This window comes from Ctenopharyngodon idella, chromosome 4 (assembly GCF_019924925.1).
Source record: "Ctenopharyngodon idella isolate HZGC_01 chromosome 4, HZGC01, whole genome shotgun sequence".
NCBI classification, from domain to species: Eukaryota; Metazoa; Chordata; class Actinopteri; order Cypriniformes; family Xenocyprididae; genus Ctenopharyngodon; species Ctenopharyngodon idella.
This window is the reverse complement of record NC_067223.1, coordinates 24,416,228-24,440,735: the sequence shown is the minus strand read 5'-3', so window position 1 is coordinate 24,440,735 and position 24,508 is coordinate 24,416,228. Positions and strand designations below refer to the sequence as shown.

Below are 24,508 nucleotides of genomic sequence, written 5' to 3'. Positions count from 1 at the left end.
ATTAGACAACACTGCAAAATCAAGCTGTTATATTCATATATTGTCCAACATTCCCAATTTTTCTGATGCATGTCCTTAATTTAATTTCATATGTTGGTATTAATTCAGTGTTTATAAGCCTTTTAAAGAATTTCAACACAAACTGACTGGGTTTCTAGAGAGCAAAGGTTTTGTGAAAAAAAGTGGAAGACTTAAACACAAAGTGTGTAAAATAAACTGTTAAAAGGATTTGATGATCACTAGTGATTGTATGTTATTCTGTGTTGTCCTCATTCAGGTTGGATTTCAGCTTTAATGTACTTTTTTTTTTTAACAAAACAGCTAATATTGCCATAGAAACTAGTGGACTGCCGACTCGCTTTCACCCCAAAATGGCGGAAACGCAGGGCTGCTGCTGGGCGCCGGTGTTTCAATGGAACGTTCTATTGACTGTCGCTTCTTGTTAGTGTATATTCTTTGCCGACGATGAGTGGTTCATCTATGCGGAAGCAGTAGGCCATCCGGAAACTTCTCGCTTACTCTTCACTGAGGTTTCGGACATACTACTCCTTTCACATACTGTTTTCTCCTACTATGTAGTAGATAAGTAGGCACATTCGAACGCACTTTAAGTAGACGCACATCCGAATCTCGCGAGAATTAGATCATCACCCAGGTAATTCGCCTGCTCTTTTATGATTCGTTCGCCTAACTGCTTTTTGCCTACTATATAGTAGGGAAGTATGCGGTTCCGAACGCAGCCGATGTCTTTACTATATTTCTGTACTTCCATTTTAAAGGGAATAAATTGCACCAATTTTGGGATTTTTCTGTAGGCAGCCATTTTAAACAGGAAGTGATGTGGTAATGGTAGTGGCAAGGGAGATATTTTTTGATCTGCACTACACTATACTGCTTACTTTGCAATCACAGTTTTTAAGTTTTCACTTTTTTGCTACAATAAATTTCAAATCTTGCTCAAACAGGCTGTATGGAAGTGGCTTTAGATCAAAGGAAGCCATTACACACGCCCTCCTCATTAGCATACAGAGACATAAATACATATATACATAAATAAATGTGGAAAAAATACAATTACGTAACAAATATTAAAAAAAAGGTGCTCTACCAATAAAAGAGGAGGTTTCTTTTGAGCTGAACAAAGGTGCAACACTCACTCTTACAGAGCTCAAACTTTATTAATTAAAAGACATGACGTTTCAGCCTTCATCAGATAACAAGAGTAACAATCTCACACTGCGGCTCCACTAACTGAGAGATCGTTTCCTAATAGGATTATGGGAGAAAGAGGCGAGGAAAAAGTTCAATGAATCAAACTAAAGAAAACAAACTCAATGGAACAAGCTTTAAATCAGTTTTCAGGTTACATATACATACACAGACTTAAAAACAAAACAAAAACAAATACAAATACAAGCTTCACATTAGTATTCATATATATATATATATATATATATATATATATATATATATATATATAAAAATTGTTTTCAATAAAATAAACTATAATCAATTTCCTGATTCAAACCTTTGGGAAACAATGCATTCAAAGTAAAAATCTAAAAAGTTTGAATAATACATAAGGAATTGCCGCTTTTCTTATATTGAAAAATATGTGATAATATATTTACTAATATATCATAATGTATGTAATTTTATATTCAGTAATATACTTCATAATATATAGATTTATATGTGATCAGATATGGTACTGCATGCATAATATATTGCAGATATATTTACTCATGCAGTATAAACATGTATATGGTAAAACATTTCTTATATTTTATAATTATTTACATTTTAAATGTTTCATATTTTCAAGTTAGTTAACAAAAGCACACCTGCACGTACTAAAGTTTCTATCAAACAGACTGTCACTGTGCTATAACATGCACAGCCATTGCTTTTTAAGTAAAGTTATTATAGTCTTAATGGTGTTCAGCCAATCATCAGCCTAACCACAGGCTCTACTCTTCAACACAATGATAACCCCAATAACTCACACATACCAGAAAACCTTTTAAATTCCAAAATAATACAACTTTAAACACTAACAGATATATCAATATTGAGCAAAACACATGAAATAGCACTTAATTTTAACATTTACTCTCCTTTAACAGTCAGAAGCAAAGCATGCTGGGAACTAGAAGTCTGTTGTAACCGCTGATTGTAACTCATTCTGTGAATGTGTGTATATATGTGTACAATACATTCACATTTATATGGGAACATGTATGTGCAATATTTGTACACAATAAAGGATAAAACTTTATGAATGTAACGCTATTTTTGTCTTCATTTATAATACATGGTCAATGCCTATTGCAGTATGTTGAAAAATATAAGCACTAGTTTCCCATATATGGAAATGTATTATGTAATATATCGCATTACATTTTGCAGTATATTCCCATATATTTTTGTTCCATAAGGGTAGAGCCTCTTTACAGTCTATTCTGATTCATCAGCACAGTTTCACTGATGATTTATAATAAACACTAAACCCAGGATAGAGCGGTTGAGTGAATGTGGTCTGGACTGTGTGGATGAGGATCATTGTGTCTCCAGAGACGCTGTAGAAGGACAGAGTTCCTGCACTGTGATCCACATACACTCCTATTCTACTGATGATGGGCTCTACAGTGAGATCAGTCTCTAAATAATCTTCATCCATTTCTATTCCACTGATGATGATGGGCTTTACAGGGACTTCAGTCTTTATGTTATTGTGTCTGAATGAGTAACTGGAGGGAGTGCAGATCAAACTCCAGGACTGATCATTATATCCAAACAAACACTCATAACGCCGTCCCTTCCTGCTGATGCTCTTATATGACACTGATATAGACACACCACCACTCCACTCAATCTCCCAGTAACAGCGTCCACACACACTCTCTCTACACAACACCTGACGACACACATCAAATCTGTCTGGATGATCAGGATACAACTGCTTTGTGAAAGTGCCAGTAATCACTCTGTTCCTCTCAGACAGACGGAGGAGTTTATTCACTGTGTTCAGATCCAGAGTGAACTGATGGGAATCTGATGGAGATAAAACACATCAGAATCAGGAATTATGAATCTGTCTGATATCCTGTACAAATCATCATTATCATTATCCAACATTTTCTAAATGCCTTCCCTGAATATTAATGTTGGTTATTATTGTGTTTATTATAATTAGGCCTATTATTATATTTACTCCATTCAAATGTTTGGGGTCAATATGATTCTTTTTAAGAGAAACTGATACTTTAATTCAGCGAGGATCCTTTAAGCTGATTCAACAATGAGTGTAACTAGATAAAAAAAAGTGTGTAGACAAACTATAAGTTGGCTTGAAAGTTTGAAAAAATTTGGTTTAGTTTTGTAGTTTTAAAAGCCAGAGCATTCTGGGTGGTTGCTTGGGTGTTCCTATGCAGTTTCTAAGGTACTCAGTCTAGTTGCTGGGTGTTGCTATGTGGTTGCTAGGATATTCTGGATGGTTGCTAAGGTGTTGCTATGGTAGTCGGCATAAATGCTAGGTTGTTGCTATGTGGTTGCTAGGATACTCAGAATGGTTGCTATGCAGTTTCTATGCAGTTACTAAGGTACTCGGTGTAGTTGCTGGGTGTTTCTATGCGGTTGCTAGGATATTCTGGATGGTTGCTAAGGTGCTGCTGTGTGGTTGCTAGGGTACTCTGAGTGGTTGCTAAGGTACTCGGGGTGAATGCTAGGTTATTGCTATGTGGTTGCTAGGATACTCAGAATGGTTGCTAAGGTGTTGCTATGCAGTTACTAAGGTACTCGGTGTAGTTGCTGGGTGTTTCTATGCGGTTGCTAGGATATTCTGGATGGTTGCTAAGGTGCTGCTGTGTGGTTGCTAGGGTACTCAGGGTGAATGCTAGGTTATTGCTATGTGGTTGCTAGGATACTCAGAATGTTGCTACGGTGTTGCTATGCGGTTGCTAGGGCATTCTGGGTGGTTGCTAGGATGTTTCTATGCGTTGCTAGGGTATTCTTGATGGTTGCTTAGGTGCTGCTATGTGGTTGCTAGGGTACTCTGAGTGGTTCATATGTGGTTGCTAGGGCATTCTGGGTGGTTACTAGGGTGTTGCTATGTGGTTGCTAAGGTTCTCAGGGCGGTTGCTAGGGTGTTGCTGTGTGTTTGCTAATATGTATCATCGCATTGCTAGCATGTTTTAAAAAGGGACATATCATGAAAATCAGACTTTTTCCGTGTTTAAGTGCTATAATCGGGTCTCTGGTGCCAAACCAGAAAACGTGAAAAAGATCAACCCAGTATCTTTGTTTTGGTAAGCCTTTCTCTGCAAGCATGTGAAAAAATCGAGCCGTTCAAGTTTCACTTCTCTTGTGACGTAGGAAGGGGATCTTATTATAATATTACCGCCCTTTAATCTGTATGTTTCCACCCACAGCGCCACCATTTTGTTTTCGCAAGTGACAACGGTGTGCCAGTATCACTGGTCCTGGAGTGTTTCTTACTGCATTCACAGAGACCAGAGCCATGTCGTTATTTTCATTTTTAACCCAAAAACACTTGCAGTCTGTATGATTCATAAATGCTTCTTCATTCTTATCGAGTCTCTCCAACAGTGTGTAGCTTTAGCCACGTTAGCTGTGCAGCACGCTATCAAACTCATTCAGAATCAAATGTTAGCAAACATCCTGTTTTGTATTTTGATGTTGATATCGCTATTTACCTGTTTCAATGTAGTTATTTGCTTGCTTTTAATTTAAGGCCATATATGCTTGAATGCTTGAACGACTATGTAATAGTGTTTGTGCACCTTATCGCGTTGTGTTGTGTAGTATGAGCACTGTTAAGACAAGAAGATGACAGACGACAAGGAAACTTGTTGTATAGTGTAAACACCATGGCGATTCATGTAGTCTCATAGTCCTGTAGTGTGAGCTTGCCTTTACCAGATATCCTGTGCAAATCATCATTTACATGATCAACTATAAAACTCTTCTGTCATGTTTTCTTTCTCCTTCTACAGGAAGAACATGAACACACTCAGTGAGTTTTTCTGCTTGTTTTCTTAGTGACTTACATTGTAGGAAGTCGTTCCTGGTCCTGGGAACAATGTTGGTGAAAGTGACTGTGGAAATCAACAGACATGAAGAGTGTGATTATCATGTCAAGAGAAAATGATCCCTGCATCCGTTCCTAAGACATTTCTAATATGATGATCTACATGATATGAGATGATGGAGGATCATTTCTGAGAGCAGATGAATCTCCAGGACTTTACCTCTGTCAGAGATCTTCTTGAGCTCCTCTTTGCAGAAATCCTCCAGTTTGTCTTTCAGCCGACGGACAGATTCTCTCACAACATCAAAAGAGGAGAGAGAACTGAAGGGATCGTCATTTACGTCTGTAGATTCAGGAGGAGCTGAGAGAGACTGGAAACTCTACAGAAAACAGAAATCAAAGCTCATCACCTCCACACTTCAGCCAATAACCTGCACTACTGTCAGATTTGAGCAGTTCTTGTTGATCTTTAGTAACTCTCCTCAATCCAGCACTTTCACAGCATCAGCTTCATTCTTCTCATATTCATTATATCATGTTACAGCTACAAGTTCTAGTGTTTGACACTTACACTATATGTGAACTTTCTAGTAAAACACTTGATGATTATACATCTGCCATTAACAAAAATGTAACAGATCAAGAGCATCAATGGCGTCACATGGCAGGACTGAGTAGATTTGATCAGGAAAAGCAGTTCAAAGGCGAGTAGAGTGAGTATTATTTATAACTTTTGAGCAGTTAGTGGCTCTGAAATTCACAAGGACTCTTAGGACACGATCACAAGGTCAGGTTTTGTGGTTTAAATACACTGAAGCGATGCTAATATACAGCCTCACTTCCTGTTTGAGGACTTCACTGTCAAATTCATTAATGTGTTACTGAAAATTATTATAAAAGATTTTATTAGGTTTGAAGATTATCTGATTTTTGTAAACATTACTCAAAATTTGTAGTCAAAGATTGAGATGATGGGAAATCTATTTGGGTGAAACTGATACCATCAAGTTCATTGATTTCACATTGTTATAAAAAAAAAAGTTTAAATATTAGTGAAGTTTTGAGCTGTTTCTGTCTGGAATCTCAATATATCTTTCAGAAAAATGTTTCCTAAGAGATTTCCAGAGCTGAACTGCATTTGTAAGTGTGTCTCTTTCAAAAGAAGAAGATCAGTTGAGAGTCTGACTGATGATTATATAATAACCGAACACACAGATCAACACTTCAGTCAACGGCTCATTCTGCTCTCATGAAATGTTTCTCTGTGAGTCTCTTGCTCAAGTCCACTATGATCCTGTTCTTCTAGATCTCTGTTACCTGCAGGAAATGGATGTGATCCTGTGTGTGTGAAAGCTGCTCCAGCTCAGCGTCTCTCCTCCTCAGATCATTGATCTCCTGCTCCAGTCGCTCCAGTCGTCCTTCAGCTCGACTCACTGCAGTCTTTTCCTGATCTCTGATCCGCTGTGTGGCCTCAGAGCGGCTTCTCTCAATGGAGCGGATGAGCTCAGTGAAGATCCTCTCACTGTCCTCCACTGCTGTCTGTGCAGAGCGCTGTTAGGACACACATCACAATCACACAGTGGCTTCAGTGAGTCCTGACTGAGACTTCTCAAACTTCTCTTCTTCTCCAGACTCACCTTATGAGACTCCACAGCCTCTCTCAGCTGCTGAAGATCTTTCTCTCTCTGCTGGATCTTCTGCTGGAACGACCTCTGCGTCTCCTTCAGCTGGTGCTAAAAGACAAACCAATAACAAGAGAAACATCACATGAATAATCAAGTAAACAGATATGAATCCAGTATCAGTGAAGTGCTGAGCCTGAGGGGTTAAAGATCATCAATGCCTAGTTTATTTATTGATAGTTCACTAAACATGCCACCATATTATTTATGGGTGTTTCTCAAACTTAAGGCTGCATCCTGTGAAGCCTGCCGGCTGCCACATTATCAGACATTACTGAAGACCTTCTCAATTTGAAGTATCCTTAGAAGGCAGCCTTCGTTTCAAGTCCTTCATTCAGCATTTTTAGAAGGATGCATCGGATGTATCCTTCGTGGCCTTAAATCACCTACAATCCTTTGCACACATTCCAATTCATGAAAAGAAACAGACAGAAAACGAGTCGGTACTGAGCTTGTTGGAGTTTATTATGAAATGTAAGACAAAAATAATGTTTTCAGAGATGAAAGCATAGATGTTATCTTTTGTTTTTCTGTAAATTACTCACTTAACACTAAACTGCCAATAATGTGAGCCACTGGGAGACCGAAGACAGCCGTCATTCACTGTGCTGCGTTAATAAAAACCCAGTTATTATAAAGAATTGTAATAAAGTATTTTTCCAAAATTAAGTTTTAATAATATTTTTGTGACGTGACTGTGGGGGCAGAAACATTTATGACGCAGCCATGCACACTTACTAGACCGTCTCATTCTAGCGTTTAATTGCTGAGGAGGACACTAGTCTACAAGCCTCAGTAGACTAGTGTCTAGGAAGGACGCAGCCTCAGTAGGATGCAGCCTTCCGTTTGAGAAACACCCTTAGACTACCCCCTTGGAGTTGCAGGGGTTTCTTTCATGCTACCTTATGACCTTTTTGTGGATTGAAACTTTAGGATCCTATTCCTTAAAATACCTAATTTAGTGTTCCTCAAAAAAAAAGAAAAAGAAAAAAAAAGTCATACCAGTTTGAAATAACATGACTAAATGATGAATGTTCATTTTTTTTGGGTCAACTCCTGGTTTAAAGGGGTCTTGTTATGCTTGTAAATGAGCATAATGGGATGTTTTTAAGTTCATACCTGTTTCTCTGTCCTCTGTGCTGCAGCTGATACAGTGTTGTGGTTTTTATGTTCATCTATTATACACAGCACACATATACACTCCTGATCAGTGCGGCAGAAAACCTCAAGGATCTTGTCGTGTTTCTGGCAGATCATCTCCTGCAGTCGTCCAGTGGCATCAGTCAGATTGTGTCTCTTTCCTTTAAACCAACTCTCATGTTGATCAAGGTGATTCTGACAGTAAGAGTTCAGACACACCAGACAGGACTTGACGGCTTTGTGTTTTCTTCCAGTACAGACGTCACACTGCACATCTCCAGCTCCAGCGTAACAGTCAGCAGGAATCTTCTTCAGTTTCTCCACCACTTCAGCCAGCATGGTGTTTTTAGCTAAAGCAGGTCTTGGACTGAAGGTCTGTCTGCACTGAGGACAGCTGTAGACTCTCATCTGATCCTCCTGATCCCAGCAGCCTGTAATACAGCTCTTACAGTAACTGTGTCCACAGGGAATGGCCACTGGATCCTTCAGGAGATCCAGACACACTGGACACAGGAACTCATCCTGAGAAAATCTGGCTTCTGCCATTTTACTGCATGAATACAGAGACACAAACACACAACAGCTCAACTACACTTCAGTTTCAGTTTTCCTGAACTCATGTGATTCCTGTTTCCTGGTTCTGTGTTTGAGTGACGTGTGCAAAAGAGGTTTCTCTGCAAGTCTAAAGATCACAGATAATAAAACATCCACTAGATGTCAGCCTCAAACAGACACTCAAAGAATATACATAATAGAGAAGCAGACGACACAGTTAAAAACCACAGTAATACTGCATCCTAATCACTGCACTGATACTGCAGGACAGAAAACTGTGTCCAGATTTACAGTTCCTTCATTCCCCATGAAAGTTTTAATTTTGTCAAATCAAGTCAAATCACCTTTTTTTGTATAGCACTTTTTACAATACAGATTGTTTCAAAGCAGCTTTAGACTGACAACAGGAAAATTATGCAACAAGGTTTATTTCAGCTGTACAGAAGCTCTAGAAGAAAATAGTGTCACTGTCCAGCTTTAGTGAGTTCAGTGTTGATTAATTTCCTTTGTAAAAAGCATTAGTTATTAATTTAGTTAATTCATTTATCTATACAGCAGCTCTGGAGAAAACAGTGATGCCATCATCCAGATTATCTAGTAAATGTTTCATGTGTTTGTGTTTAACATCTTTTTATTAGGAAATCCAACCATTTGACCATCATTGTTACATAGCTTTATGATTCCTCATTATAAACAAAAGAAGGAAACAAACTAAAAAACTAAAAATTCAAACTTTGGATACAGTAACTTTGGATACAGCTCTAATTCAACATGTGAACTTTCTGACAGAATTATTAGTATTAGTATTATAAAAAACAAAATAAAACACAAAGAACAAGAATGACAAAACAGTACCCATACCACCCACCCAATCCCAGGGATTTAAGTCATGCTACAATAATGGGAGAGTGAATGCAACACACCTACTCAAACTACGCTATCAATGTAATGGAGAAGGGGAAACCAAATCTTATCCAGTTTGTTTAACAAAGATAAACAAATTTTTCCCAGATGTAATATTTCATCCAACCACAATTTAGCTAACAATAGGTGCATTGGTGATTATTGAAAAGAAGTGAGGTTATCCACGATTCCAAATATCACCACAAGTGGATACGGCTCTAATTCAACATGTGAACTTTCTGACAGAATTTAAAAAATATTAGTCCAGAATGGAATTAACTTTGAGCAAAGAGCATAACTATGCAGCAAAGTGGCTTCATCTGTCTGATATTTATCACATATTAGGGAAACATCTGAAAAAATTCTATGCAGATTTGTTTTAGCATATTTAAGTTGATGAATAATCTTAAATTGAATAAGGCAATGCCAAGAGTTAACGGAGCATTTATGAATATTCTCTAATGCATTAACCCATAACTTATCACTTATCTCCTCCCCTACGTCCTGCTCCCACTGTAATCTTACCCTGTGTAGAAGGTGAAGTCATGGATAGTAGTGCGTTATACAGTAGAGAAATCAAGTGACTAACCCTAATATCCAAGAGTTCATCAAAGTTAGTAGAAGAGGCCTCATCAAGACAAGGCAAATGCTTTCTCACATAATCCCTGAGCTGTAAATATCGGAAAATAATTGTTTTTATGCAAACCGTATTTTGACTGTTTGAATACTCTCCACTTTGTGAAAGCAGAGTCCATAGTAGGAGTAAAAAAGGGATTCACTCCAAATGGTAAAAGGAAAGATAAGGACTTCATTACAAATTTTGATTTAATCTTCTTCCAAATGCGAATAGTACTATGGATTATACAATTGTGATTATAGGCCAGTTTAGCTATCTTTGTAGGAGACAAAATCACCACCCCAATATCATATGGGCTACATGCTTCTCTTTCCATTTGGATCCAAGTGGAGTGTGTAAAGGTGGGATCCAACCAGATTATGATGGTATGAAGAGCGCAAGCATAATAAAAAAGAGAGGAGTTAGGGTTTACAAAGGTGAGCTTTGTTTATTCTATGGGCTTTAAAACCACACAAAAAAGGAATAATGATTGAATCCAATTGCTTGAAAAAAAGCAATTGGATTCAAATAAAATATTTTAAAAAGTAAATTAAAAATATTGGGATGTTTTGAAAAAGATAATGAATTTGAGAAGGAAAAATCATTTTAATAACATTAACCCTTCCTACCAAGGAAATATAGAGTGATCTCCAAAACTGAATATTATTTTTCACTTTGAATAATGACTAAAAATCCTTCGTAACCTCAATTCCTAAATAAGTAAATTTATGATGTGTTATTTTAAAAGGGAATTTTCGAACAACAGAAAGATTTAGTAACTTTATAGGCATTAAAGGGTTAGTTCACCCAAAAAATTAAATTTCTGTCATTAATTACTCACTCTCATGTCCTTCCAAACCCATAAGACCTTCGTTCATTTTCAGAACACAAATTAAGATATTTTTGATGATTTTTATCCTCCATTGAAAGCAACAAAATTACCACATTCAATGTGTCAAAACATTGTTAAAATAGTCAATGTGACTACAGTGGTTCAACCTTTACGTTATGAAGCGACGATAATACCTTTTGTGCGCAAAAACAAAACAAAAATAACTTTATTTAAATTACGGAAGAGAAAAAAAAAAAACTGAACTGGCATCGTGTCAGTTAAGCTTTTTCCGTAAATTGAGTAGGGAAGGCGTAGGACGTAGGCGTAAGCTTCTTGAACTGCGAGATTTTTACACTTCCTTCGTAAGTAGAATGCGGAAGGCGGTCAGGCGGAAGTTAGATATTTTACTTCATAACTTGTTAAATATAGATATTTTTTCTACACAAATGCATTGCTTCAATTCAGAAGGCCTTTATTAACCCCCCGGAGCCGTGTGGAGTACGTTTAGGATGGATGGATGTGGATGGAGACACTTTCTTCAGCTCATATTTGTTGGTATCGCTCACTGCCATTATAAAGCTCGGATGCGTCAGGATATTTATTAATACTTCTCAGATTGTGTTCATCAGAAAGAAGAAAATCATATACACCTAGAACGGCTTGAGGGTGAGTAAAGCTTGGGGTAATTTTCATTTGAAAGTGAACTAATCCTTTAAGATTGGGCTCATTTAAACTGAGGGATATGTACCCAGAGAGCATAGCGTTCTGATGACTTCGCCAGGTAGTTGTTGTTTGGTCAGTGCATGTTCTTTTATGGAAACACTGTGACGCCGTCTAGGTGAAGTTACATTATTGCACTGTAATGTGGCTACAGGAATATGGGAATCATGAAGTTAAGTCGGTCTAATGAATGTGTTCCAGTACAGGTACATTTTCCCAATGTGTTGCAAGATAGTTTCCCAACTGAGATTGCAAAGAAAATAATTGAGGGTTTCGTAGCTTAGTCCACAAGGCGTGTTTGTTTCCCCAGGTTTGTGTTAATAGCCTTGTCAGAGGTCAGGTGGACCAAGGTTAATTAGTGATCGAAAAGAAAGTAAGGATTTGTGTATAATTTGCGAGTTGAAGTTGTTTGAAAGGGCATGATCTTCTGTGTACGTATAAAATGTGTTTACATGAGCACCTTTAGTTTGATTTAATACTGAATAATTCCAATTAATAACTTACGATTAATCAGTAGGCATCTAAAAGCAGCAGCTATGAAACATGCGTTATATTTTAAGCATTTGAATTGTCACGTTATACATGCAAAATTTGGAAACGCGAATGTAAACTAGTTGCAGCCACGTTTCAAACACATTAATCAATATTTTTGCATAGACTTAAGCAACATGTGCGCTGATTTCTCTCCACATTCTAAACTGTTGTTCGAGTCTCATCGACAATAAACACAAGCTCTTATGAGCCCCATCACATGCTTCCGTGTCAAATTATCTGTTATTATATTTGTTGAAGGAAGCTTCAATACAATAAATCTAAACTAAACAACACAAACTAAACAAATAAACCTCAATTTTTAGTGGGAAAGAAACCGTGGCGCTAAACACGGAGGATTTGAAACCTGTAATTAAAACCATTTCACATTTTTATTACACATAAAATCATCATATTGCACCTTAAAACAAACATAAAATACTCACGTACCTTCTAACAATACGCTATGGCTCACTTTGTTGACTGTGAGACGTAACAGTCTCATTAAAGGCAGAAGTGGATTGCAACGCAGTCTATTCTGTATGATTGTCCATGGATGCTGGCACTTGTAACTCAGAGTATAAACACAAGGTGACCCTAAAATAACACATCCTAAATTTATGGCGCCACATTTAATATCAGTTACAACTCGGCAATTAACTTGACCATACACTCACGTTAGGTAGCTGAACCCCCAACGCAGAGTTGCACGCACACAGCGTTTTCAGATCAACAGGTCGTCAGCACAGAAATAATCACTAAATTGTCGAGAGCAGCAGTCACACACAAGCAGTTCTTCCAATGTGCCAGAGAGAACCCCACACACACTCGTTCATCGAGCGGAGAACGAGAACAAACGCCGTTTCATGGAAGCCCGCGAGACTTTCAAAGTCACCTGCTCTATCACGTCACCTGCCCCTTAAAGGCATAGCATACTCATTCTGGTTACATCCACCCCCTCTTTCAAAGGTCACCGTCCCGGTGACAACACTTATACCCATCACACCCATCCTAATTCCGAGGTCTAAAAGGTACATATAGGGAACTTACTGAAGCTGAATTTGGGGGAACTTGATCTTCCAGGGATCGCACCGGCCTTGGAAGATTAAATGGATTTGAATGTTGGCCAGCCCTCGTTCTAACCGACCGGCGTAAACCGAATTCTGCCTGTTCCTGCTCTAATTCCCATTCTAAATGATCGTGAGGGCCAGGAACTGGTTCAGGGAACTCAGAGGAATCAAATGCCCGCTCCACTGGACATTGGAAATCTAGGGAGTCAATGAGCTGTTCGGTTAAACACCGGTCCAACTCCCGTTCACCCGAATCTTCCCTAGCTGCTGCTGCTGTTGGACCTCCCTGCTGGGCTACATGTAAAACCACAGTCTCCTCCTCTGACATTTCCTGCTCCTCAGCCAATTGCCTCTGATGACCATACTCTAGCAGGAGTCCTGCCGGAGGACAATTCGCCTCAACTTCACATTTATTCGAGGGTACATACCCATCAGGAAGCTCTCGCAAATCCGAGCGGTGAACATTCTTCATGTGCACTGCTGAGTCTTGTTGTCTTACTTTATAAACAGTGCCTACCCCATCCAAGCACTCTACTACCTCATACACCTTGGAGCCCCACACATCTTGAATCTTATGTCGGCCTGGGAAATGATTCTTACACAGAACCAGAGTACCTACTGGCAGAATAGGCACAGACTCTGGATAATGGCGTGCTCGCTGGGCTGCTGCCACTCCCAGCTGTTCCCTAGCCTTAACGTACACCAAAGCCAAATGGTCCCGATGACTCACCATCCAGTCTTGAGCTGTTGCCGGCATACTATCTTCCTCCATCCCTAAAAGGGCATCCACAGGAAGCCTTGGCTTCTGGCCAAACATAAGCTCATAGGGGGAATAGCCAGTGGATTGATGGGCAGAGGTATTATAGGCAAAGAGTAACTGTGATAAAAACTGTGGCCATACCCTTTTCTTTTCAATGGGCAGAGTACGCAATAGATTGTGCAAAGTGCGATTAAACCTTTCGCACTGCCCATTTCCCTCAGGATGGTATGCTCTGGTCCTATTCTTCTGAACCCCATACAGGTGACACAGTCGCTTAAGCAATTCTCCTTCAAAATTTCACCCCTGATCTGAATGGATACGTTTTGGCACCCCATAAACATAGAACCACCTCTCTGTCAGGAGAGATCTCGAGTTGGGTAAGCTTGAGTAAACTTAGAAAGCACGTCGGTAACTACAAGCACATTCTCACATCCATTACGTGCCCGTTCTAAAAGCGTAAAATCAATAGCGAGAATTTCCAAGGGCCTCGAAGCCATTAAATGCCCCATAGTTGTCCGAACTTTGGGGTGTAAGGCCTTGGAGACCACACAGCGCTCACATTTGATGCACCATTGTTCAACATCGTGCCGCAGATTAGGCCAGAAACACCTCTTCCTCACCAAAGTGGTTGTCCTCTCTATACCTTGATGACCATGATGGTCATGAAGACCCTCCAAAGTTTCCTTCCTTAAGACCCCAGGCAATAAAACTTGTAGTACTCTACCCTTACCTGGAGGCAGGAAGACTTCCCTATACAAAACTCCATCTTTCTATCGAACACGCTTCCACTGGCGAACCAGCTCCCATACTTCCCTGGACTCTTTAGCTCTTTCATAACGAGTAGGGGCCACCCCTCTTTGCCAATATTTCAAAAATGCAGCAATGTGAGAGTCTGCAGCCTGAAGAGCTTGCATATCTGCCTTATCACGGAAAGGCACAGCTGTTATTTCTGAGGTTACGGTAAAGTTAGGAGAAGATCTTGGACACTGATCTGATGAAAGTACCTGAGGCAAGGTTATGCCAGGAACAACCTCCCCGACACTATTAGGAGCTGAATCTACGGGCAGAGTTGCACGCACACAGCGTTTTCAGATCAACAGGTCATCAGCATAGAAATTATCACTAAATTGTCGAGAGCAGCAGTCACACACAAGCAGTTCTTCCAATGCGCCAGAGAGAACCCCACACACACTCGTTCATCGAGTGGAGAACGAGAACAAACGCTGTTTTATGGAAGCCCGCGAGCTTTTTCTGTTATAAATAATTCTGTTTGGCTGGAAGAAAGAGAAATATCTCCCAATCAAACTTAAAAAGTGATCTGTAAAAGTGACTGTAAAAAGTTAACTTTTTGAAGTATGTCTCAGAAAATGAGTGTGCTGTGTTAGAGAGCTGCAGAACAGACTAATGTAGACTGTAGAAAGATATATTATAATATAAATATATTATAAATATTATAAATACTGCAATATTTTAGGCACTTGTGTAAAAATGCTGTAAAGTGAGGATGGTTTAAAAAATAATGTCATAAATGTTTATCAATTAACTTCTATTAACTAAATCAAATCAAATCAAATCAATATTTGTCGTGACCACCCTTTGTTTTTTAAAACAGCTTTTGTACAGGTACACTTGCACACAGTTTTTCAGATAGATTTGCAGGAAGGTTTCTTCAAGTGTCTTGGAGACGTTGCCGCAGTTCTTCTGGATTTAATCTGTCTCATTTTTTTCTGTTCCTTCATGTAATCACAGACAGACTCGATGATGGTTTTATCATGTCTAGTATCATGTATCATGTACTTTCTAGATCAGGACAAGCAGCATGAACCACTGAACAAAGAAACTCCAACAATTCTGACATTTACAGTAATGATGTGATTCATCTGGACTGATTTCAGAGTTCAGCTTACAGTTTTCCTTCTTTCACACCTAATATATTTCTGAGTTATCTGGATTGAACTGATGATGATTGACTCAATCCTTGTTGTTTTTATCTTTTCTCAGAGTTGTCAGAGCATCAGGTCTGTAAATTCAGTTCAGTTCAGAGGTTTATTTAAAGTAATCTGGATTAGATCAGAATAATTGTGCTCATACTTACACTGATCAAGAGTTTACAGTATGATTACATGATCTGGGTTTATATATTTTATATATTTTACATTTATTAATAAAATGGGTAACACTTTATTTTACAGTGCTGTAGTTACACATTACTACATGTAGTTACTATAGTAATAACAGTAAATGATGCATAATTACAAGTAACTAACCCTAAACCAAACCCTAACTGTAACTCTATAGTAAGTACCTGTAGTTAATTAGTAGTACCCAGTACTTATTTGAGTAATTACAATGTAACTACAGCACTGTAAAATAAAGTGTAATCATAAATTGACATTTATAAATTTTACAGCAAATTACTTTTTTATTGAATGTTACATTTTTCAATGAATCCTGCGTGTGATCATTTCAATTCAAAGGTAATTTTGATGGTAATAATAAAAATGATTTATGTGACACTACAATAAGAACTGAATGACTGATTTCCATCAACACAAACAGAGTTTGATAAGAGCACAGATACACACCGTCACTCATCATGACTCACAAACACACACTGATCTTACTGTCTATATGAGGATTCATTACACACATTTATTCTGACATGTTATTTCACTGACAGAAATTCAGCTGTAGTATTAATGTAATGAAGAGAAAATAAGAGACTCTATAACATCTTACTGTTACTGATTCATCATGAGCTCAAAGCATTATGGGTAGAGTCTCTCTACAGTCTATTCTGATTCAACACAGTTTCACTGATCCATAATAAATCCTAAACCCAGGATAGAGCGGTTGAGTGAATGTGGTCTGGACTGTGTGGATGAGGATCATTGTGTCTCCAGAGACGCTGTAGAAGGACAGAGTTCCTGCACTGTGATCCACATACACTCCTATTCTACTGCTGATGGACTTTACAGGGAGTTCAGTCTCTATCTTATTGTGATAGAACAAGTATCTGGAGGGAGAGCAGTACAAACTCCAGGATTGATCATTATATCCAAACACACACTCATTACTCCATCCCTTCCTGCTGATGCTCTTATATGACACTGATATAAACACATTAGTCCCACTCCTCTCAATCTCCCAGTAACAGCGTCCACACACACTCTCTCTACACAACACCTGAGGATAATAATCAAATCTGTCTGGATGATCAGGATACAGCTGCTCTGTGTCAGTGACAGTAATCACTCTGTTCCTCTCAGACAGACGGAGGTGTTTATTCACTGTGTTCAGATCCAAAGTGAACTGATGGGAATCTGATGGAGATAAAACACATCAGAATCAGGAATTATGAATCTGATCTTTTAATGTATCTGAACTCTTCATGTTCAGTATATCAGCAGTGTCTCAGTACAGTTTACCAGATATCCTGTGCAAATCATCATTTACATGATCAACTCTAAAACTCTTCTGTCATGTTTTCTTTCTCCTGCTACAGGAAGAACATGAACACACTCAGTGAGTTTTTCTGCTTGTTTTCTTAGTGACTTACATAGTAGGAAGTCATTCCTGGTCCTGGGAACAATGTTGGTGAAAGTGACTGTGGAAATCAACAGACATGAAGAGTGTGATTATCATGTCAAGAGAAAATGATCCCTGCATCCGTTCCTAAGACATTTCTAATATGATCTTCTACATGAGATGATGGAGGATCATTTCTGAGAGCAGATGAATCTCCAGGACTTTACCTCTGTCAGAGATCTTCTTGAGCTCCTCTTTGCAGAAATCCTCCAGTTTGTCTTTCAGCTGATGGACAGATTCTCTCACTCCATCAAAAGAGGAGAGAGAACTGAAGGAATCGTCATTTATGTCTGTAGATTCAGGAGGAGCTGAGAGAGACTGGAAACTCTACAGGAAACAGAAATCAAAGCTCATCACCTCCACACTTCAGCCAATAACCTGCACTACTGTCAGATTTGAGCAGTTCTTGTTGATCTTTAGTAACTCTCCTCAGTCCAGCACTTTCACAGCATCAGCTTCATTCTTCTCATATTCATTATATCATGTTAGAGCTATAAGTTCTAGTGTTTGACACTTACACTATATGTGAACTTTCTAGGAAAACACCTGATGATCAAACATCTGTAATAACATGAATGTAACAGATCAAGAGCATCAATGGCGTCACATGGCAGGAATGAGTAGGATTGATAAGGAAAAGCAGTTCAAAGGCAACGAGTAGATTGACTATTATTTATAACTTTTGAGCAATTAGTGGCTCTGAAATTCACAAGGACTCTTAGGACACGATCACAAGGTCAGGTTTTGTGGTTTAAATACACTGAAGCGATGCTAATATACAGCCTTACTTCTTGTTTGAGGACTTCACTGTCAAATTCATTAATGTTACCAGCGAATAGTTGTGAAATTTGTTATAAAAGTGTGACAGGTTAAGTTTCTTTAATATTTGTTTCTTTATTGTTTCTTAATGGTGTATATCTCGACTCGGAAGACACGCCCACTGGCGTGGAACTGTGTTCTGACATGGAGCACACCTGTGTGGTGCAATCACCTAAGTGTGTTAGTGGCTTTATAAAAAGCATGTCTAAGTGTGGCGTTGTGATTCTTCTGTGTGCATGTTGTGGGCAGAAAAGGTCTTTTGGCTTATATTTCCTGTTACTTTCCCCTGGGATGGGTGTGCTTGAAGTGACGATCGAGCGTTTATACATGTTTCATTGACTGATTTCATATCCGTTCCATATTGCTGTTTCACCGGGAATACGACTGGCTGTGGACGTCACGGTTTTGAACCGCTGATTTGAACAGTGTTTTAAAGATTATTCTGCCCAATTTATCTGTATGACAAATTTGAATAAGTGTCGGACGCTTTCGTCCTTTGTGCAAGTAAACTAACATGCTTTGTATTCTTCTTCAGAGAAGCAGCTTGGACTACTTTTTAAATATTAATTGTGATTTATCTTTTGTTATTGTGTATCTATTTTATTTATTTTTATTTATTTTTTGTACAAGTGTTTGTTGCCGAGTATTTACCCATGTGACTATTTGATGAGCTGTGAGGTTTAACAGAAGGGGAGAGAATATTTGTCTTTTTTTTGGTTTGGTTTTGTCTTTTTGTTTGATTTATCACTTGCTTTAAGAATTATGCACTGATTGCTGTGTGGTTTGTCCCTTCTGGTAAAGTGGACTTAGACTAGTCTCATAGTAACTGCGGGTAAATAACTGGTAAATTATTAAGATTTTTTTTTTTTTTTTTTTTACATTTTAGAGTCAATGACTTTTGTGGAATAAATTTATACTATTTTGGAAAGTCACGTCTCTTAATTCCATCTGAACCAGCAGGGTCCTTCATCTTATTGTACTTCCTTTTGGTTGAATTCTCTTTTTGGGTGTATTTATTTTATTTTTCCTGGGTAGAGAGATAACCTAGGTGGTGTAGTAGGGGTTTCTTTTTCTGCTTTTAGCCAAAGGTTACAAAAGGATTATCAGATTTTGGTAAACATTACTAAAAATTTTGTAGTAATCCCGTGCGAATCAGCCATGTGTATAATTTTCTGTAATGTCTAAATTTTATTCCTACAGGCATTACATTTTTTTAGATAATTTTTTAAGAAAAATAATACTACCAGTTTATTTTGAATATAGCCTTCATAATTAATAACTTTGATTTGCTGTCGCAAAATATGTACATTGGTGTGATACACACGCGGAACCAGTTTGGTAATTGCCTCCATCCGGTGCAAAATTGCCGTAACGCCGTTTTGGACAGCGGTGGCCCGGGGCCTGGAGACGGAAGGTTGCATCAGTGTTGCCAACTTAGACCCCTATTGCGACTTTTTTTTTCCAAGAAAGACTTGTTAACCTGATCTAGAAACATTTCTTATTTGTATTTTCAAAAAATATTTAAAACAATCCCATAACATTATTTAATACAGTTGTATTTTTTTTTATTGTTGTAAATGATTTAATTTGATTGGTAACAGCCTTTAGTGTCTTATTCTAATTGAATTTATTGATCAAATCTAAGAATTTAAAATGAAAGATGAATCATACAACAAGAATTTAAAGATGTCAGATGATGATAATCATACAGCAGAATATGTCAAAGCTGCAATATTCTGAAAGGATATTGCTTCAGAATAAATTTATATTTACACCAAGCAACTGTTTTACTTGTACAAGTGAATGACGAGGCTTAATGTCGAGCCCGCTTTTCAGTCACCATTTCATATTGTCTGACAACAAAAACAGAAAAATATATAGATGAAACAATTGTATTGGGAATTTGGCTGTAATATATTATGTGAGCAAAAAGGGTAGCAGCAGAGAAGCAAACAAATGTAAAGGGCTGACACTTGGCAGAATGCAAATACAACAATGACATGATGAATATTCTAATTGCGGTATTATGTCATTTATCTACATTTATCGCCATATATATATATATATATATGGCATTAAAAATTTAAAAATTGGCATTAACAAGGCATTAAATTAGATTTGATGAAACCTGTAGAAACCCTGTACAGTGTTTTGATAGTATTTTGGGTGCTGGGTCATATAGCTATACGCCATACAATTTGCAGAAAGAGAAAGCTGAAAACCATCAGAAAAGTGAAAACAAAAAGAATGATCAGATGGAGATGGATGACATTTATAGCAGCATGCTAAAAGGAACATTCTTCTGTTTATGAAATATACAACTAGACCTTTAGCGACAAGAGCTGAACTGCATTTGTAAGTGTGTCTCTTTTAAAAGAAGAAGATCAGATGAGAGTCTGACTGATGATTATATAATAACCGAACACACAGATCAACACTTTAGTCAACGGCTCATTCTGCTCTCATGAAATGTTTCTCTGTGAGTCTCTTGCTCAAGTCCACTATGATCCTGTTCTTCTAGATCTCTGTTACCTGCAGGAAATGGATGTGATCCTGTGTGTGTGAAAGCTGCTCCAGCTCAGCGTCTCTCCTCCTCAGATCATTGATCTCCTGCTCCAGTCGCTCCAGTCGTCCTTCAGCTCGACTCACTGCAGTCTTTTCCTGATCTCTGATCCGCTGTGTGGCCTCAGAGCAGCTTCTCTCAATGGAGCGGATGAGCTCAGTGAAGATCCTCTCACTGTCCTCCACTGCTGTCTGTGAAGAGCGCTGTTAGGACACACATCACAATCACACAGTGGCTTCAGTGAGTCCTGACTGAGACTTCTCAAACTTCTCTTCTTCTCCAGACTCACCTTATGAGACTCCACAGCCTCTCTCAGCTGCTGAAGATCTTTCTCTCTCTGCTGGATCCTCTGCTGGAACGACCTCTGCGTCTCCTTCAGCTGGTGCTAAAAGGACAAACCAATGACAGGAGAAACATCACATAAATCATCAAGTAAACAGATATGAATCCAGTATCAGTGAAGTGGTGAGACTGAGGGGTTAAAGATCTTGCACGGTAAGGTTATAGGTTCATTATTTCATCAATGCCTAGTTTTATAAGGATGGTTCAACCAGAAATGTAAATTATTTCATTGTTTACTCATTCTCATGTCTTTCCAAACTTGTATGATTTTCTCTTTCATAACACAATAGAAGATTTTATGAAGAATGTCTCTGTTTCTAGAGCCCAAATCAAATATGGTGACACGTCAATAACACTGTGCATGTCACATGACTAAACATGCCACCATATTTGATTTTGGATTTTTCTTATCGCATCTGAAGACTTAGCCTGCATCTCAATGTGCATACTATCCATCCTAAATAGTATGTTAGTAATTTTCAGTATTATTTATGGCAGATAGTATAGACAGTACGCACATTGGGATGCATTTTTATAACAACTGCTTTCTTAAGCACGCAGTTCAATGCAGGACAGATGTTGTAAATGAAGTAACAAACTAAAACAGTATTCAGACAGAAGGTGAAAAGAGATATTAAAGGGGTCATGAACTGAGAAATCAAATTTTCATTGAGCTTTTGATATATAAGCGGTCATCAAACTATAAGAATATCCTGTAAGTTTCAGAACTGAAAACTTCCATGTTAGTCCAAAAACAGCTTTTATTGTTACCAAGCCCAGCAAACGACTCATTCTGGAATGTGCCTATCTATAGGTAAAAGACCGCCTCTGCAGAAGATCAACGCCTACTTCACTATTGCAACTTTGGCAAAAGTTTTTGAGAGAGTAAAACTGAGCTATTTCAAATGCAAAGATGTTAGCCAATCACAGCAGTGGGCTTTTACACTGACGTCTCAGAGCAGACACGCCCCTTCAAACAGAGCGTTCACATCAGAGGGCTAAAATCAGGGTAGGAAAAATGTCTTTTATTTCTAAATTATGGCAATTTTTTATGTAAAAATCATACTAACAAGTAGGTGCACCCCAGGAAACATAAAACAATAAAATCAATGCAGTTCATGACCCCTTTAAATGTATTCTAGTAGACCCCATAAACAAAATGATGAACCTGTAAATGATCATAATGAGATGTCTTTAAGTTCATACCTGTTTCTCTGTCCTCTGTGCTGCAGTTGATACAGTGTCGTGGTTTTTATGTTCATCCATACACAGCACACATATACACTTCTGATCAGTGCGGCAGAAAACCTCAAGGATCTTGTCATGTTTCTGGCAGATCATCTCCTGCAGTCGTCCAGTGGCATCAGTCAGATTGTGTCTCTTTCTTTTGAACAAACTCTCATGTTGTCCAAGGTGATTCTGACAGTAAGAGTCCAGACACACCAGACAGGACTTGACGGCTTTGCGTTTTCTTCCAGTACAGATGTCACACTGCACATCTCCAGCTCCATCGTAACAGTCAGCAGGAAGTTTTCTCTTCTTCAGTTTCTCCACCACTTCAGCCAGCATGGTGTTTTTAGCTAAAGCAGGTCTTGGACTGAAGGTCTGTCTGCACTGAGGGCAGCTGTAGACTCTCATCTGATCCTCCTGATCCCAGAAGTCAGTAATACAGCTCTTACAGTAACTGTGTCCACAGGAAGTGGTCACTGGATCCTTCAGGAGATCCAGACACACTGGACACAGGAACTCATCCTGAGAAATTCTGGCTTCTGCCATTTTACTGCATGAATACAGAGAGATGCAATCGCACAACAGCTCAACTACACTTAAGTTTCAGTTTTCCTGAACTCATGTGATTCCTGTTTCCTGGTTCTGTGTTTGAGTGACGTGTGAAAAACAGGTGTCTCTGCAAGTCTAAAGGTCACAGAAAATAATAGTCCACTAGATATGAGTGTCGGAGAGACACTCAAACAACATAAGTTACTGAGAAGAAAGATAACACCCTTAAAAAGTACACTAATACTGCATCCTAATTACTCTTACTTTGTGTATAATGAAATCCTTCATGATTAATGCTGTTTGTCTTTTCCTAATAAGATGGATGGACTTTTTCACATTGTTTACATGTTTTCACATTTCAAATTTGGAGTGTCTGATTATCTAACTTTGCAAGTGCATTAGTATGGAGGCATGTAACTGTTCACTTGTGCCAATTATGACAAAACCTTCTGAATTATTGGTATGGATTTCAGATGAACAATCATGATGACTTCATCAGCACTGTGCCGAAACTCTCTCAGAGTGGCTCCAGTATGACGACAGCTAACTAACTCCTCCACACACTGCTAAAACAAAGCACATTTGTATGAGATGGTCCCAACTACACAAAGAACTCCTATAACGTTTAGGCAGTTAACCCAAGACAAATGGGTACAAAGATGGCATATTGATAATCTCATTAGGAAAATCAGTTAAGACAATGATAGTTCCCACCCATGACACAGAGCTAAAACAGACCATTATGACTGCTTCCCTCACAGAACTGAAATCCTCACCACTCTCTGAATGGCACAAAGTCTTTATATATAAAAATGCATCAGATCTGTCATGAATGCCAGCGAAGTTCCCTCGATCAGCCACCGGAGGTCTCACTCTCCTGAGTACTAACTGGACTACAAATCCCAAGCGCCCACATACCTGGCCTGATTACGGCGCACCTGTTTCACGTCAGCCAGCTATTTAAGCCACACACTCACACTCCTCGCGAAGTATTGTTTGCCCTGCAACAATTTCTGAGCGTTTTTTCCCTGTTTTCTATCTGCCTGTGTATTGACCTTGTTTGGATTACTGACCTTGGATTGTTTGTCGCCTGCCTGTTACCCTTTGTTTGCCTGGACTGCGTCTTTGATTGTTTGCTGCTTGCCCCGATCTCTTGCCCGGTTATGACCACGATCATAGGACTGTCTCTGACACTGTTGTTTACCCTGGTGATTCGACCCACGCCTGCCTGTATTGTGAGTTTGCTGTTTGCTAATAAACCGCTTATGGATCCCAATCAACCTGAGTCTGCGTCACAGAATACTTCGCCACAAACTGATCCAGCGGTCCTCGTGCACTTCTCTAATGAGTTATCAGCCCAAGGGAATTTGCTGGCAGCTCACCAGCAACAATTGGCCCGACTCACCACCATAACGGAGGAGCTGGTGAAGTCTCTTCAAAGTCTGCACCAACCCGCATCTGATCCAGGCCCTTCAGCAACGTTCTCCAGCTCAACGCCAGCAATGGTGTCTCCGACCCCTGTGAGTACCCATCCACGCCTCGCTTTCCCCGAAAAATT

At 38.8% G+C, this 24,508-nt stretch overlaps 2 protein-coding genes across 9 annotated transcripts in view; one reads left to right on the top strand and one right to left on the bottom strand.

Moving 5' to 3' along the window:
- LOC127511094 (guanylate-binding protein 1-like) overlaps positions 1-24,508 on the top strand; it is a 290,795-nt gene that overhangs the window by 153,736 nt on the left and 112,551 nt on the right. The gene's annotated exons all lie outside the window — the stretch shown is intronic.
- LOC127511116 (E3 ubiquitin-protein ligase TRIM16-like) lies at positions 1,160-23,008 on the bottom strand. Of its 4 annotated transcripts, XM_051891675.1 has the most exons (7): positions 22,480-22,768; positions 7,852-7,956; positions 6,688-6,783; positions 6,368-6,601; positions 5,271-5,430; positions 5,070-5,117; positions 1,160-3,054 (listed from the first exon to the last, which is right to left on the bottom strand). In XM_051891675.1, exons 1-7 carry the CDS (start codon positions 22,738-22,740, stop codon positions 2,471-2,473), a joined length of 1,488 nt encoding a protein of 495 aa, XP_051747635.1. In that variant the 5' UTR covers positions 22,741-22,768; the 3' UTR covers positions 1,160-2,470. The 4 variants fall into 4 exon arrangements, with proteins under 4 accessions (XP_051747635.1, XP_051747636.1, XP_051747633.1 ...); XM_051891676.1 differs by lacking the exon at positions 7,852-7,956 and having other exon boundaries at positions 22,378-22,768; XM_051891673.1 differs by lacking the exon at positions 22,480-22,768 and having other exon boundaries at positions 7,852-8,521.

Excerpts from the sequence above, each read along its gene's own strand:
- LOC127511116 (XM_051891673.1), bottom strand. The coding sequence starts at position 8,418 with ATGGCAGAAGCCAGATTTTCTCAGGATGAGTTCCTGTGTCCAGTGTGT. Across the intron at positions 6,784-7,851 it reads CACAGAGGACAGAGAAACAG|CACCAGCTGAAGGAGACGCA; the intron begins GTATGAACTTAA and ends TTTGTCTTTTAG. Across the intron at positions 5,118-5,270 it reads CAAGAAGATCTCTGACAGAG|TCACTTTCACCAACATTGTT; the intron begins GTAAAGTCCTGG and ends TGATTTCCACAG.